We start from the raw sequence: 17527 nt of genomic DNA, 5'->3' as shown, positions 1-17527 counted from the left end.
TAAAGCTTGACGGCAGAACGTGTTTCTCAGTTGAATAGAGTTCTGTCATATCCACATCCCACTCATTTTGGATGTTCAAGGCTTTGACCGCTACTCTGCATGTCTCCCAGCTATTGTTGTCCCTACAGCTGAATGACAACTGAGAAGATCCACCATGGCAGCCAGTGTCCAGCAGTGCCAACTAGCATAAGTCATGTAAGAACAGCTGCAGCTAAGGTTGCAGAACAGACTCTGTCCTGTTTGGGTTTTGATAGTAGATAACACCTAATCCATGGTTCTTTATCACAGACTCTGTGATGGCAGCATACCCTGCCACACCCACAAACAACATGGCGGTAACCTCCCTTCAGCATTGCACACTTTCTTTTTAATTTTATTATTTCAGATTCTCTATTCTTGAATAAATGCACACATTTCTTTGAGTTAAAATATACATTCATCATCTATTTTCAATAATTTCTAGCACATGTACACTTGTTTAGTTTACTTATTTTGGTTTGTTTAATTAATGTCACCTATTTTTGAGTTGCCAGTGCTGAGGGTGCTACCGGTCGCTACGGGTGTGGCTGAGGTTCTGCTCCTGGAGCTGTGCTGTGAGGACTGGCAAAGGAGGAGCTCAAGTCTTCACAGCCTTTAAATACTCCAGCCAGGCAATTAGGAAGGCACCATCTACTGAAGCCTCCAGGGGAGAAACCAATGGACCTATTTAATGTTTATTTGCTTTGCTTCTGTTGGTCATTATTCATTTTGTTCAGCTTTTGATGTTTTTCTCTTCCACTAGGAGACCAAGTGTTGTGTTTAGTCTTGTCTTTATAGTCCTTGTTAAATGTCTTTTGTAGTCATGTTAGTTCCCCCCATGTTTCTCAAGTGGTCTGATCAGCCACTATATATGTTCCCCTGTTGTGTCTTTGGGTAGGTCAGTTTGTTTCTGTTACTTGGTCTGTTCAGTTGGTTAAGTTTAAGTTATTGCCTGAGTTAATTATGTTTCTGTTGACCTCTTTTAAGGGCCCAGTTTGTTCATCTTTTTACATTTTTTGAGAAAAATTAAAACTTTCATTTTTGATAAACTTCTGTTGTCCTCATTGGCCGCTCGATCCATCACAGACTCAAAAAGACATTTTGATTAGTTTGATTTAAAGCTGCAAAAAGTAATGTGTTGTAATATTGACAGATGGGATTTGCTGAGCTAGTTTCTCCATCCAACCACAGTGAAGTTTTGATAAAGTGCATTTAGTCAAGAGGGATGAGAGTCTCATTGTTCTCACCTGCCGTGTTGTCATCGTTGTCCAACAAGGGGATAAAGTCTGTCTTTCCCACCGTTTCCTTCACCTGATCGACAAAGGTTTCCGCTTCCAGCTTAGCCACAAAGTCCTGATTCACCTGGCTCTCTTGGCCCAACTGAGGAACACTGTCCGTTAGCGCGTCGCTCAGGCTAAGGTCCAACTCAGCCATGACTGCAACAGAAGACAAGGAGGGAAGAGTCAGCACCTCGCAAATCTAAATCCTGCAAGTGGGGGAAATAATAAAACATAAATACTTAGTTGTTAGCAGGGCTCGACATAGCCATTTGTCCGCTGGCCCGGTCCTGTTTTTCGAGCAGTGCGGACCACAAGACTTTACTTTTCACTTGTCCGCTCGGGCCACTAAAATATCTAACGGTTTATATATTCACCTTTTTCAATAAAGTAAATTTTGCGAAAACGTGTAGATTTACCTCGTCTTCATAATTTAGTTTTTCTGCTAGTCCTGTGTTCAGACTTCAAGGGTTTCTATGGGAAACCTTTGATCACTTCTCCTTCTCTCCCGCCTGCGCGCGCGCGGCTTTCACTGCCGAGCACCACGCGGCACGCGCTCACTACTTTTTTTTTCAAACTTTATTAAATGTAACAATTCAATACAAAACAATGTTAAACAGCAACAACGAAGGCACAAGCCAGTGGGTTATTATTACATTTGATTATAAATCCGACACCGTCACTGAAGAGAGACTGAAGCATGTCAGAGATGTGGAAGACATGGCAGGAATAGATAGGAAAATGTTGGATGGAGTAGTGGGTATAATTAGTAGTATGGACAGCAAGATATTTAATGAATGCATTGAAGATGAAACTGTATCCACTAAGCTTTAAGCTGAATGTCAAAGAATCAAAGGCAACTCCAAATACCTGAATCTCAGACTCAAATGCAGTAGAATGTTAAACTACTTAATTTTGTTTTTCTTTACAACACTGTAAGCAGTAAGTATTTCTAGTTCGCTGAATGATCTCAGTTAGACCTGCACAATATGAGGAAAACTCGCGATATGCGATATCAGAGATTAAAATTGCGATAACGATATAATTTGCGGTATATAAACAAACAGCAAAATAACCAAATAACCATTCCCAGTTTAAAAATTATACTCCAAATGACCCACGTTGACATAGGTTACAAACATCTAACATAACAGGGCTCCATCTGATTGGTCAACAATGTGAAGGCGTCCATCCGATTGGTCAAATGCATTAAGGGATTTATTTGATTCGTTAAATGGTTCAAGCTGCCATTAGATTGTTTTAACACATTTAAGGTTTATGATTTATTGCGATATTTGCCGTTAAAAGCACCATGAAAACTTCTGAACTAGTGTTACCTACTACACTGCGGTGCTCTCTTCAAAACATCTGAAACAGACTAGAGCAGATTTAAGTTTGATATGGTCTATTTTCAGTCATTGAAAAGTGTAGAAATAAGTGATGTCACCAGAATGCAACAAATTGCACCATATTAAAAGTTTCCGGGGGGGCATGCCCACAGACCCCCCTAAAGTTGCAAGCACCTGCGAAGCGGCGGGTCCCGCTATGCGCGGTGTCGGGCCAGTAACTTTCAGGCAGGGCCAGTAAGTTTCAAAAACTACTGGCCCTGTGGGCCAGTGCAAATTTCTGGGCTATGTCAACCCCTGGTTAGTATTTGTTGTCTAACAAATTTGTATAACATTCATTGTTTGATTTGAAAAAGGCATATAGCATGCAGCCTCATTTATGAGCAACCATGAGGTATATTAGAAATAAAAACAATATTGCTTGAATTTTAACATGACATGTTTGTGCCTCACAATAATGCCAATAAAGCCTGTTTAACAGACATCATTATAAAATGATTTACATAAGAGTTTTAACACCCATATGTCCTATAGTCATCTATACGACATACCACTCTGCACCACCAGGAGGCAGAGTTGATCCTGGGATTTAGTCTCAATACTGGAAGAGCAGCCATGACTGTAAATCTGAACACACATGTGAGCAGTTAAAGGCTCATCTGGGACATCATCTGACTTTAAATCTGTAAACCCTAAAAGAAACTCTTTGATTTCTGTAATGCCATCTTCCCGTTTTAAAACCAGATTATCATCAATGCCAGCAGTTTTAAGTCTTTCTGTGCATCCAACAACTTGCTCATTTTTTTTAACATCACAATCAAGAGTCCCAATGATCAAACACTACATGCAGGTCAAAATTATCCAATGGGAGGCAGCTAAACATTGTAGAACAGAGGCAGTCACAGCACAACAGCTCTTTACCCCCTCTGCTGGATTTTCAGTCCAGTTGCTATACAAACAAATGTTTGCTGCAGAAATTCTGTGCCCTTGCAAATGGTTTACTGGATTAACAGGCTCAAATCTACATACAGCCAACTCCAAAACATCAAATCAAGTGTCTGGTTGCCTAACTCTACATTTTACCACATTAAAAAAGTAAATGGTCAAAGACCATAGCAGTGCTGGAGGTACTTTACAAGTGTCAAAGAGAGGCTGATATTGCATGTGTTATGGAATATCAGCCTGATGCTGTGTGGTGGCCTGCACTCTAGCCATCAGTAAGATGCGCGGACTAGCTCCTTATTGACCACATGCAAATGCTTTACAGGGTGTGCATGTGATATGCCCCATAGGTCGCCCACCAAAACTACACTCTGACTGTCTAATTTCCTCACCCAATGGGCGAGCACCTTTCACAGATTTCCTGAGCAGTTAGGAGGGTGATGATAAATCAGTAGGACACGGCTACGTCTGACCTACTTCCCCCCAGCCTGTTGTTTGGAGCATGCCTGTAGAAATAAATGTGCGTGAACATTTTTGCCTTACACACTCACCGGGTGGTCTAAGTTCTTAGAAGTTCCTGCAGGTCACTTGCATTCACCATGCAGATTTGCCCATTTTTCACCTACAGACAGCCCTTATCCACAGGTAAGAGCAGTCGTGACTAAGGCTTTAAATATTTAATTTATAAACAAACGCACAGAAAATCACCAAAAAAGCAACCAGTTTCAATCAGCATTTGGTTTGCTGGTTGAATTACAAGACAAGTTAATCAGCAGCATAGGGAGCAGCAGTGAATGTGCCCTGATGGTGGAGGTCGGGGTGTGTTGTGAGACACCGGCTGCAAAGCTATCCATTCTCAAGTGCTGCACCGGTTTCTATAATTAACCGCCGTCATCTGTGCATGTTTATATAAGATGGAACACCATCAGTGCCAGCCGCAGGCCAAACGATCTGTGGCGTTCGGCATATGATTTGATCTGACCGACAGCAGCCTGAGACCCATCTAAAGTTTCAAAACACTGTGTAATAATATGTTTGCCATCCCTCTAGCCCACATGACTAGAGGAGAACAACTTTTTCATTAGTTTGGAGATCCCTCTAAAGCTGACGTGGATCCCTGGGACAGATAAAAACAAACCAAAGCAACATCAAAAAATGTGATTATTTTTTTGTGTTTGTTTTTATTTCATTTTACCACACTAGGTTAGAGCTGGAGTCTGGCTTCTTTTTCTCAATGCCCAAAGACAGACCCTGGCTACAAGAAAAAAAATGAATTCAACAGAGGCAAGAAATCCAGCAGAGAAGGCATTTCTATTAAGGGGGTGTAAGGACTAAGAATAAAAAAATAGTGTGTGTAAAAGTAAGAGTCATCAGAGATTTGTCTGACCAGTTTTTATTTTGACTGAAATTAAAGTTTGTGTAAGATTTAGACACATTTTTGTACCGAATAGTCACAGATCGCTGATCTCAAGCAATAAGAAATATGTTTTTTTCCAGACATCTCCAGCTGTTATATAAAAATAAATCCTTTTCCAATTTTCCTAGAAAGCCAAATTTGTTAAGCTTGTTTCTTTCAATTTTCATTTTCTTTTTTAACACAATTTTAGCCTGATTCTCTTAGAAACTCATTTAATATTGCTTCTGATCATTTCTTTTTGTCGTAGAATGTATTACCCATTGACAGTAAATGAGAATTAGACTAAGGGATCCCTCCCCCCGGCGTTACAAACAGGAAGTATCTGCTGATTCCAAAAAAAACAAAACAAAAAAAAAAACAAAATATCCCAGAGACCTCTATGAAGAAATCAACAGCGATTACTAAGTCTCATTTGTCAGTCTAACCATTCTTGTTCTGCTACCTTTTTGTTTTAATATGTTCTTGATAATCCTTTTTAAAATTTTCTTTAGTGAAATGTATTAAAGTTATAAACGGACCGATTAGATGCCTCAATAAATGTATGCGGTCACACATCAAAGATTCAAAACATTTGACACATTTTGTGTAGCCTGCTTTCAAGTGGTAGAGGTGTGGACTTCCACCCTACTCATTACAAATTTGCGAGAGCGGTTGCCCAAGAAATGTTGACTCAGACCAATTCGAACAAATCACTTCTTACTGACAATTTCTGGTTCCAACATGCCGACCTTCATATTGTAAAAAAAAATGGCGACTGAATTGACTTTATTTTTGGTGTGAACCTTGAACTGAACAAACAAAGGGTTTCAGTAGAGGGGAAAACTCCCTCTAAACATGGCCCATCCACCAGTGATTTCGAAGCCATACACAAACCCCGGACAAATAACACATCTACCTTGTGTGTGTTCTGTGTGTAGAACTTTAATCTATTCAAGGACAGCGTGGCAGTAAAACCACTGCAGAGCAGTTTTACATTCCTGAATTACCACTGAGTCAACCTGAGATTATAGGAAAACACATTGGCAGAGCAGCCAGAGTAACGTGGATGTCTCTGCAGAGTCGCAAGGCTGATGAAGTCACTTCCTAAACAAAACAATGGGACCAATACTGCAGGTACGTGGGAGGATTAATTTTTTGTTTTTGTTTTTACACGAGTATATCATTATACAAAACTACAGTATGGTGCACTCATGCAGATCGAGGAAGTCAGTATTTTGGGAATATAACCCAAGAAAACCCTTAATCAACAACAGAAGGACAGTTATCAACAGATGGGCTTTCTCTGGCTGGAAATGACCAGGCACAGGTTATTCCTTGTGGTTTCTAGGCAGTTTATTAACTTTTTTCAAAGATATTTCTAAAGCAAACCACTATGAACCACAGCACCTACAAGCCAGTAGTACAAAATATGACAAGCAAAAAAAGCCAAAGACATCAGAGTACAGGTAAGTAAATGTAAACAGATGAAAACCAACTGCATGCATCAGAGAACGAACGCCTACATTCATGAATACAAAATGAAAATTCACAACAGCATGGATGGGTTTCAGCAGATGTTAAAGTAGGAAAAAGGTTTTATGTCAAACTGCATCAGAGAATAGATGACACGGTTTGATTTAAAGGGCCTATTTCATGCAAAAACTTGTTTGAGGTTTTCAGTATATTATTCCCCAAAGAGGTATTTTGATCCATTCACGCATTTATAAGCATTTCCCTAAAAGCCTGCTCTCTGAGCACCAGCCCTTCTTAATCCACGAAAACGAGTGGGTAAGCCCTTTTGCTGCTTGTTCTTACATTGTGACGTATGTGAACGTGCACCTCAGTGTGCGTGTTCATTTGTACCAAAGGCCACTTCCTCTACTTGTACACTTCCTGCAGATTTCCATTGACACTGACAATAATTCAATCATTACGCCTTCATTCAGAAAAAAAACTGTTCAAAACCGCTTGTGGAATCATATTAAAATACAAATGTTTTTTATTAAAAATACACTTCAGTGATCTTGCACAATAACCACGGGTAGGTTTTCATATTAAGACCAAAAAAGCAAAAAGTTTTGCTAAAATATTAGTCCCAGATTATTTAAATAAAGAGCTTCAAAAACCAGCATAAACTTTTATTACTACTCAAGGTTTTCAGTCATCTTGAGAGATTGGTGTTTTTATAGATCTGATAGACACAGACATGAGTGACATTTGTTTGCATCCTTAATAATCAAAACACTTTGTTTATACAACACCCGTGTTCAAAAAACCAACAGCATCACCAGACCAACAAAACTATCAAGCTTTTTCCTTCATGTTAACATCACAATACCTGATCAATTGTGTGTTCGTGTGGAGCTTCGGTGGTTCATAAAGTAAGTTAACAGAAGCCAATAGCTCTAAACTGGAGCCTTAAACTAGTTTGGCTGAAGAAACCCGATAAACTTTCAACAACTAACATGAACAGAAGGCTGTACTGCTGGAATGTCTGGACCTAGTTTCTCTGCCTCTGGCCACCTTTTCCCCCTGCATGACCAGTTGAGCACCTTTTAAAGTTTACGTATTTAAAATGTTGGCAATAACTTAAAAGTTTATTGAAAGAGAAGATTGGAAACAACTAAAAGTATTCATTAAATCTGGAAAAGCATCAGTTTTTGCCTTTGTACAAATTACATTTAAGTTTTTCCCCAAAACAGTGAAAACTATTTATCAGGTGGAGCATTGCATCCCAACAGCAATGAGTAATGTTTAAAACTGGCAACCCAATACCTGTCCACACCCTGTGAAACACAACTTAAGAGCCGACTTCCATTTTGGTTTGGTAAAAAATGTAAACATTTATTGCTGTGTAAAACAACATTTTTATAACTGGACCTTACAGGTGCAAAAAAAAAACAAAAAAACACTCTAGTTCCCTTGTCCCATAACAGATAACCTTCTTAATTTAAGTTTGAGCATTTAACCTTGTCCACAGTAGTATAAACATTTTCCTATGCTCAAATTTGCATTTTGAAATGGTGTCACCGACATTCCTTTCAGGTCAATTTGCAACAGTCACAAAAATAGCTGAGAGTGAGTTTTGGCATGATGCACTTCTACACAAGCAAAGACACTATAAAGACAGTCACACTATTTAGTGTCCCTGTCTGTCTATCGTGCAGCCGTGGTGCAGGTTTGGTTCCCGCCTTGGCCTCCCATGTGTCGAAGTGGCCCTGGGGAACACACTGAACCCCATATTGCTCCTGGTGGTTGAGGTTGCCCTATGGTCTTCAAGGGAAAAGCTATCTGACTCTGTGCAAAAAAGTCCCAAGTCCGTTGTAATGCATTGACTATGCTTGGCATTTAAAATGCATTAAGTGCAAAATTCCTGGACGTGGGCCTCTCTTGCATAGGTTTTGCTTTATCCCATAGATGGCAGCACTAGTTATCCAATATGGCAGCGCCCCTGTTTATTTCAAAAAGGGCCCAAGTCCAGAGACTTTAGTTTGCTAGTCCTCTGAAATTTTAAAAGTTAGGTGCTTCATATTACAGCATTTGTAAGCTATGAACTGGTGCTAAATCTGGGTAAAGTATTAATCATTTGGTGTAGCCTCCCTTTAAGCTATGCAATTAAAATCATTTCCTGGAAAAACAAACCTCTTGGACTTGGGCCCCTTTTGAACTAGCCGATTCAATTCAATACATCCATTTTCTGACATATAGATCCATGTACGTCTTTCTTTTACTTATCCAAGCTGGTATCTGGCTCAAAACTGCAAATGCTAGCTTTGGATTGTGAGGGACCGTAAACTAGCAGGAGAGAATGTAAACAAAGGGATCGCGGGAAATGGGCAGAGCTCTACTTCTGCGCCATCATTCCATTAGCGCACTGTCTTATGGGGTCTAGATGACCCCACTCCCAATATTAAAGTGCCTAGGATCGAACAAGGGTTACAGGACCCCATCCACTATTTCTATTTCTTTTGGTCTTGATTTTTACATAAAATTCAAAAGTCCTGATTCTTTTGATAATTTCCAACAACTGTACTTTTTTTTTTTTTTATCTTTTATTCGCTATTGTAACATTTTGATAAATTCCTTGTTGTTGCAGTCCATTTTAGATTCTGCTGTTTCAAATGTTTGTTTAGGCCATTGCACATTTTATGATCCCAAATTTACAATACAATGGAGATGGCATACATTTTTCTTTGTGGTTCTGAAAACAAGTCATACCTTAACACAAGGAACCATCCCCTTTTGCTGCTTGGATCACTGCAGCTGCTGTAATCTCATAACAACATCACAGGATTTATACGAACACTAAAAAGCTTAACCTGACAATTTTAAAATCTGAATCTGCTTGCTGATTTGTCGCAACTTTCAGTATGATATTGACGTTTGGTTAAAGCTCATTTGTAGCCTGTTGGTGTCCTGAGCTCCACATAAGGTCGTTATGGAGCTCACAATGGGTCTGACTGACAGCCCAGTCAAAGAGGTAGTGTTAGGAACTTCGTAATAAAATTACTCAGGATGTTTTTGCAATTCAGCACTTAAGCAAGTCCATTAGAGTGCACATTAGAGAGCAGGCAGACAGGCACACAGACAGGTAGTTGCGTCAACGCCCCCAATCATGTCCTGCTACCCTATCACAAAGACAGCAGAAGAGCTGAATAGATGCCCTGTGTGTCCCCCACACACCATTTCTTTGCCCTATTGTTGTGAAGCTTTACACATTGCAATGGAATGCAAAGTAGCTCACACACACACACGACCACACGTGTGTACACAAACAGAGGTCAGACGCTAATCCCTCAACAGACACTGGCAGTAGACACAAATTCATGAAGGGCTGTGACATGAGAGGTTTTAACTTGTGTCCACACAGCAGCTTGGTCTGTTGTAACAACAAAAAAAAAGGATTAGAAAAACAAATATACAAACATTTGCACTAGATTTCGTAAAACCAATTCTAGCAGGTGTGACGATTCATTTTAATAATTTGATTTATATCACAATTTGTGGTCGATGATACGATTCATGATCAATTTTGGTTCATTTTGAACGATCCGATTTGATCCGATTCACTGACCTAAAATGGATTGAGGACATCTTCAGCCTAAACTTCAACAATTGTGACTCAGAGAGAAATACCTGGTACTGAACAGTGCAGGTGAAGTTTTCCAGATTCCTTGGACTTCTTCCAAAATAATCAAGTGCAAAATAAATGTGTACAAACAAACAAGTAAACAAGAATAAATGTCAAATCCATTAACATTTTAGTTTCCTAAAGTTCAACCCACTGTTGTTTTTCATCATCCAATTAATCCAAAGGGAACATTATGAGAACATTCTAGCACCCCGTATGGTCATATGTCTTTGCTAAATTCAAGGTGTTTCCACACATTGGACTGGAGTGATGGAATGATTAGTTTTAGCTGACATCACGTTTGTTGTCCGCTGTGATGCACTTGAATGATTTTACGTTATAGTAAAATAAATGTACCTTGCCTCAAGCCAAATGGTATTTTTCAACATCGATTTAATCTAATCTCCCCCTTGAACCACCACCTTAACGTGGTGGGGGAGTTTGAGAGCTCCAGTGATCCCAGGAGCTAAGCTGACTGGGGCTTAAGCCCCTGGTAGGGTCTCCCATGGCAGACAGGTCCTGGGTAACGAGCCAGACAAAGAGCGGTTCAGAACCCCCTGATGAAAGGAAAGACCAAGGACCCAATTACGTCACCCGGATTGGCGTCACCGGGGCCCCACTCTTGAGCCAGGCCCGGGGTTGGGGCTTGCAGGCAAGCGCCTAGTGACCGGGGCTCTTCCCACAGGCCCCAGTCGTGCTCAGCCCGAAGGAGCGACGTGGGACCACTCTCCCATGGGCCCACCACCCGTAGGAGACCTGAAAAGGGGCCGGTGCAATGTGGTTTGGGTGGCAGTAGAGGGCGGGTGCCTCGGCGGCCCAAACCCCGGTCATGGAACTTGGATTTTGGGACATGGAACGTCACCTCTCTGGGAGGAAAGGAGCCTGAGCTGGTGCGAGATGTTGAGAGATACCATCTAGATATAGTCGGGCTCACCTCCACACATGGCCTGGGCTCTGAAACTCAGACCTTAAAGAGGGGTTGGACTCTCTACCACTCTGGATTAGCTCAAGGTGAGAGGCGGTGGGCTGGTGTGGGGTTACTCGTGAGTTCACCCCGGTGGACGAGAGTTCCACTGCCTGCGGGTGGGAGACATGTCTCTGACTGTGGATTCAGCTTACGGGCCGAACAGCAGTTTGGAGTCCCCAACCTTCTTGGTGTCTCTCGAAGGGGCACTGGAAAGTGCCCAAACAGGGAAATCCATTGTCCTCCTGGGGGACTTCAATGCCCACGTGGGCAATGACAGTGGCACCTGGAGGGGCGTGATTGGTAGGAATGGCCCCCCTGATCTGAACCCGAGTGGTGTTTTGTTATTGGACTTCTGCGCTTGTCATAGTTTGTCCATAACGAACACCATGTTTGAGGACAAGGGTGTCTATCAATACACCTGGCATCAGGACACCCTGGGTAGAAGATCAATGATCGACTTTGTAGTTGTTTCAGGCGACCTTCGGCCCTGTGTCTTGGACAGTCGGGTAAAGAGAGGGGCAGAGCTGTCCACCAATCACTACTTGGTGGTGAGTTGGATTCGCTGGCTGGGAAGGAGGCCGGAAAGACTTAGAATACCCAAACGTACTGTGAGGGTCTGCTGGGAACGTCTGGCTGAGCCCTCCGTTAGGGAATTCTTTAACTCCCACATCCGGGAGAACTTCAAACAGGCACCGAGGGAGGTTGGGGACATCGAGTCCGAGAGGACCATGTTTTCCATTTCCATCGTCTCTGCTGCTGCTCAGAGCTGTGGTCGCAAGGTCTCGGGTGCCTGTCGCGGCGGTAACCCCAGAACCTGGTGGTGGACAGCGAAAGTAAGGGATACCGTCAAGCTGAAGAAAGAGTCCTACCAGGCCTGGCTGGCTTGTGGGACTCCAGAGGAAGCTGACAGGTATCGGCAGTCTAAGAAAGCTGCGGCCCGGACTGTTGCGGAGGCAAAAACTCGGCCCTGGGAGGAGTTCGGTGAGGCCATGGAGAAGGACTATCGCAAAATCTTTGGCAATTGGAAATCAAAAGTTCAACACATCAGTGAATACATAATCCAAGGACCAATGAGATTAAACCCCGCTGCAGAACTCAGTATACATATTACTATAATTAATTTGATCAATCACAATACTAACATAATAATCATAGTAAATCAAACCATATCAAATTAGTTATGTGAAAAGCAAATCTTTAAAATCTCATTGTGAAGCCATAAAAAGTAGAAAAAGGTAAAATGAAAGTGAAAAACATCTTAGTAAAGTTATTAATTTACTTCTGCCCTTGCTGTTATCCCGAGGTCCTGCCTCTCAACTCAATGCCTTTACCTTTCTACAGAAACTTGATGGGAAGTTTGCAAAAACCCTGTTCTCACAGGAAATGTTATTCAAAACTAATTGTATAAAAAAAAAAAGTCATCGATCATCAGTCTGATCACTAGTCATTTCTTGTCACAAATTAACAAGCTTTCAAAAAAAAGCCAGTAATCCAAGAATGAGTACCAACTGTCAGAAAAACATAACTGAGCAAGGCAGTAGTTAAACGTTAGTAGTTCAAAACTAACTAGGATAGGCAATGGAAAACTATACTTTGGTTTACACTGTAGTACAATAACCAATGAGTAGAGCTAAACAAAATGACCTTTTTCTATCAGTTTTAATTTAATCACATTCGAAATAAGCAAAATGAAAAAAAGGCATTTCAGCATAAAGGGAAAAACATGCAGTATTTTATTTTTTTTATTTTCTCATCCAGGGTTTATGTAGGAAAAATTCGATGCCTTATGACTTGATATTATGTGTTAGCTTTGATGAAGGGTTTAAATTAGGGGTCGACAACACATCAACCACACTGATGGACCAAGCAATTTTTTTTAAATTCAATGAGCGACTATGAGGTCAACTTAAAATTTGTTTATTTTGACAGATAAAGCCTTGCAACTCTGCATCTCCATGTTTTCTCCATGTTCTTAGCCAATCAGAAGTGAGAGGTGCATGAGAAAAGGTAGGGAGGTTGGAAGTGGGTTTCCTATACACAGAGAAGTTTTCAGCATTGAAAAGCTACAGACAGCAGTTGCACGTGATGTGGCAGAGATACGTAAACATAATAAAAACGTTGTCCAAATTAAAATAAACTTAATCCTCTACATCAGTGTTTTTCAACCTTTTTTGAGGCAAGGCACACTTTAACCTTGACAAAAATCCCGCGGCACACCAGCATCCAAACAAAAAAAAGCAGAAACTCATGGGCTGTGTCCGAATTACCGCCCTAACCCCTATATAGTGCACTATATAGTGCAGTCGCCATTTTGCAGTGCTGTCCGAATCTACAGTTCAAAAATAATGTGCACTAGAAATTTCCCAGAATTCTCTACGAAAAACCAGTGTGGATCGATGCTCACTCGATCGGCAAATATTGCCCAGAATGCACTGCGTTCATACAAGAATGCATAGCGTGTGACCCACAATACACTGCGTTTGAATTATTCGAAGATGACGGACGGTTGCGCGAGAAAGAGGACTTAAAAATATAAGTATATTTAAAAGTATCAAGTATCTGTTGTAAAATATATTTGTAAATACGTAAGATGATGTGTTTAATATGTTATATTCCTCAATCGACTATCTACATTGTTTTGAAGCTCATCAATTTCGGTAATGCTAAAGCTAACTCTAGCGCGAATTAGCACAGAATGCTAAAAACAAACGCTGTTGATATTACATAAAAAAATGAGTGAGTTCTAACCGTAGTAATAAGTTAACACATTTTTTAAATGTGTATATATATGTAGGGACTGACGAGGATAAGGAAAATCTGATCCATCTGTGGATGGAGAAAGATAGCCTGTTTGTTATCAGGCAAGCTCGTGCCGGATTGGAGTAAGAGACACTTGATCAGATTTGTATTTATTTATCATAAAACTGTAATCGTTGTCATGCTGGGGTAAAGGTTGTTGTTGAAAGAGGAGAGGAGGAAAGAGCACGAAGGGACAAAGAGTGACAGGAGAGTCTGTTAAGCTTACCTGGGTTTAAAATATTGTTCACAAAATGTAACGTCGTCGTTGTTTTTGCAATTTGTTTAATAAATGCAGTAACAAAAATGAATTATTTACGTGTATTATTTAAATCTGAGCCATTTTTAACAATCTCAAAAGAATTTTCATATAAATATCAAATGTACATATTTACATTTTCGTTTTATATGTTAACATTTATTTTATATATGTTAACAATAATCCTGGTCTTCTAGAGTCATGTGTGTCACAGTTGGAGCTGAAAGGAAAGCAGAGATTTCTCCTCGCAGACGGACGCCACTTTACCCGTCCTACTGGTTCCTGGTGTGGCTCAACATCTGTGGCTCCAAGCAGTCCCCTTCGCTGATGCACAGATTGAGCAGAACTGAACTGCAGGCAATTATTTTCATTGCAAAGGTTGGTTTTACTTCCAGTCCCCACAGAAATATTGCTCTCCTCCTCATCTTCATAATGCCAAATGCTCTCTCCACCACAGAGCATGCCTTGGCGTGGTGCTGGTTGTAACGGGCCTGAACCGCATTCCTCATGGGTTCCCTGTAGGGTGTCAGCAGCGTGATGGGAAGAGCAATGCAGGGATACCCACCATCACCCAAAAGGATCCTTCAGGTGGGTATGTTTGATTTACATAAATTGGGCTTTTACGTAGAACCCGTGAATTATGGACTGATCCTTGATTCCCAACAAAAATATCTCTAAATTTGGCATTAGTCACGTACAGCCTGCAGTTGAATGGAATAAAAAAGATTCCTGTTAAAATAACAAGCTGCATTTTCTTTTAGGGCCTTTATTCTTAACTGGCAGCCATCAATGCTCCCTACGACCTTTTGGAAGGTGGAAGACTCAGAGAGCTGCTAAAAAACCTGAGGTGACTAATGGCAGTTCATTCCCACTGGATGCTGGGTGACCCTGCTCATCAGCTGGAGGATGCGGTCTGCCGTCCTGTGGACAACGTCGCTCACAGTGGACCGTGGCATGTCGAAGGCTCTGGTTACTACACCGTAAGATGTGCCACACGCCAGCCAGAAAAGAAACACCAGGACCTCAGTCTCCTGTGCCCAGACTGTGTAACCTTGAGCACAATTAGTAACAAATGCTTAAATTGAACTAATAAAAAAACTTTAAGTTAAACTCACAAGTTGTTCATGTCTGGTCAGGGACATCCAGAGGAAATCTTCTGAGACGTCTGTTCCTCCTCCTTGCTGTCCTGTGATGCTGCATTTCTGCTCATTTTCGGTTTGATCCCATGAAAAACGGTTGAATTATTGCCAGGAACACGGACAGATTCATATATAAAGCTATTTTCAGTAAGGTAGAAGAGAAAACTACAGAAAAAAAAATGCCTCCTCGCAAGAGCCCGTAAATCATTCAGCGGCACAAAAATAACTAGAAGGAGCTGCATTTCCAGAAGAAAATGCAGGGTTGAATGCTGTATTGCTGAATGAAAGCAGAAATATGATGAAAAAGCTGAACATTGTAAAAGTAGAATGTCTAAAATGGGTCAAACATTGTAGAAGGAGTTAAGCATGAAAGCTGAAATAGTTGAAAAAATGGCTGAACTGTCCTGGAAAATCCTGGAATATTTTGAAAAGTTAAAGGACCAAAAGTCAAAGGTGAACATTGTAAAAGTAGAATGACCAAAACAGGTCAAAATTTGTAGAAGGAGTTAAGCATGAAAGCTGTAATTGTTGAAAAAATGGATGTCCTGTTGAAAATTTGAAGATGATGCTAAAATGGCTAAAAGTGCTAGCATCAACATCATCAACTGACTCAAAAAAACACATTGTTTGAGAGAATCATATTGGTAAAAGCTACATGTTATAAATTAGAAAAACAACTTTTTTCAAAATGGTGGCTTTTCTATTGATTTTATCTCCATAGCAACCAATTTATGTTTGGGTCGCCTGGGGATGACGAACAAATCGACGTCAGTTTCAGACAAAACGGAAAAAGTAAACCTTTGGACGTCTTTAGCAACGAAGTTTGTTTGCTAACCACGCCCACATTCCATATATGTCCAGATCCAGTGAATTTCAATATGTTCAGTTCCAGGCATGAAGTTTATTGCAATATTTGCTTCAGATTTTGTCATGAAATGGCCACCAAACAGTAGGTTGTGTCGACATCCCATAATGATTTATAAACGTATTTTATAGTCCAAAGCCTTGTGATCAATTTAATGTTTGAGCGGTGTCTGTAGCTAAAGGCATGTTGAAGATACAATGGTTGAAAGAACCAAAGGTTTTCGAGGATTCTCAATGTATTTAAATGGAGCAAAAATCTTGGAAAATCCTGGAAAATCCTGGAAGATCTTGAAAGGTTCAAGGATTTGAAAGACCAAAAGTAATAGCTGAAAGGATTAAGCTGAAAGACCTTAACATTGCAACAGTAAAATGGTTAAAATAGGTAAAAACTGAAGTTTAAAATCGCCTCACATTTAGGCACAAAATGGCCGCAAAACCGTAGTTGGTGTTGCCATCCCATAATAAGCAGTTTAATGTTTGAACGGTGTTTCTAGCTAAAGGCATGTTGAAGTTACAATGGTTGAAAGAAACAAAGGTTTCAAGGATTCTCTATGTATTTTAATGGAGCAAAATCTTGTAAAATCCTGTAAAATCCGGGAATATCTTGAAAAGTTGAAGGATTTCAAAGTCAAAGCTGGAATAAGTTGAAAGAGATGAAAATTTTAATAGTTGAATAGTTGAAAAATTTTTGAGGTGTCCGAACGGGGTCTTGAACTGGCAGCCTCTTGTACCACAACTTCCCAATGTATTTAAATAGGGCAAAAATTCCCAGAAAACCTGGAATATCTTAAAAAGTTGAAGGATTTGAAACACCAAAAGTCATGGCAGGAATAAGCTGGAAGAGCTAAACATTTTAAAAGTTGAATGGTTAAAATAGCTTAAAAATTGTAGATGGAGTTAAGTGCCGAAAAACGGCGGAAGATAGCATAAGAGGAAAAAACAAAGGGTTGAATGCTTTACAGCATTCAACCAAATATTGCCGTGGACTAATGACTTGAGGGTTTATTTATCAACAAATACATAAAATCTACACCAATGTGTTTGTAATTTTATTATTTATAAATCAGCCACGTTTTCCATGATCAGAACACAGCAGATTCATAAATAGTCTTCATAAAATGTTTATTGGTTGAATGCTGTAAAGCATTCAACCCTTTGTTTTCCTGTTTCTCTTTATTGGTTGAATGCTGTAAAGCATTCAACCCTTTGTTTTCCTGTTTCTCTTTATTGGTTGAATGCTGTAAAGCATTCAACCCTTTGTTTTCCTGTTTCTCTTTATTTATTGGTTGAATGCTGTAAAGCATTCAACCCTTTGTTTTCCTGTTTCTCTTTATTTATTATTATTATAGTATCTTCCGCCGTTTTTTGGCGTTTAACTACTTCTACAATTTT

The 17527-nt window shown here is 40.2% G+C and overlaps 1 protein-coding gene across 9 annotated transcripts in view; it reads right to left on the bottom strand.

Annotated features, from left to right (window-relative positions):
- The window catches only part of LOC101173180 (microtubule-associated protein 4), a 201890-nt gene that overhangs the window by 135962 nt on the left and 48401 nt on the right, over positions 1-17527 (bottom strand). For 8 of the 9 annotated variants that reach the window (XM_023950293.1, XM_023950294.1, XM_023950296.1 and 5 more), the window contains exon 2: positions 1266-1454. In XM_023950293.1, the coding sequence (XP_023806061.1) occupies positions 1266-1452 (187 nt within the window). In that variant the 5' untranslated portion in view covers positions 1453-1454. Of the gene's footprint in view, positions 1-1265; positions 1455-17527 lie in introns of those variants that run through there. The other variant, XM_023950298.1, reaches the window with a different exon arrangement.

Source organism: Oryzias latipes, chromosome 20 (assembly GCF_002234675.1).
Source record: "Oryzias latipes chromosome 20, ASM223467v1".
NCBI classification, from domain to species: Eukaryota; Metazoa; Chordata; class Actinopteri; order Beloniformes; family Adrianichthyidae; genus Oryzias; species Oryzias latipes.
This window is presented reverse-complemented; position numbering and strand designations above follow the sequence as displayed.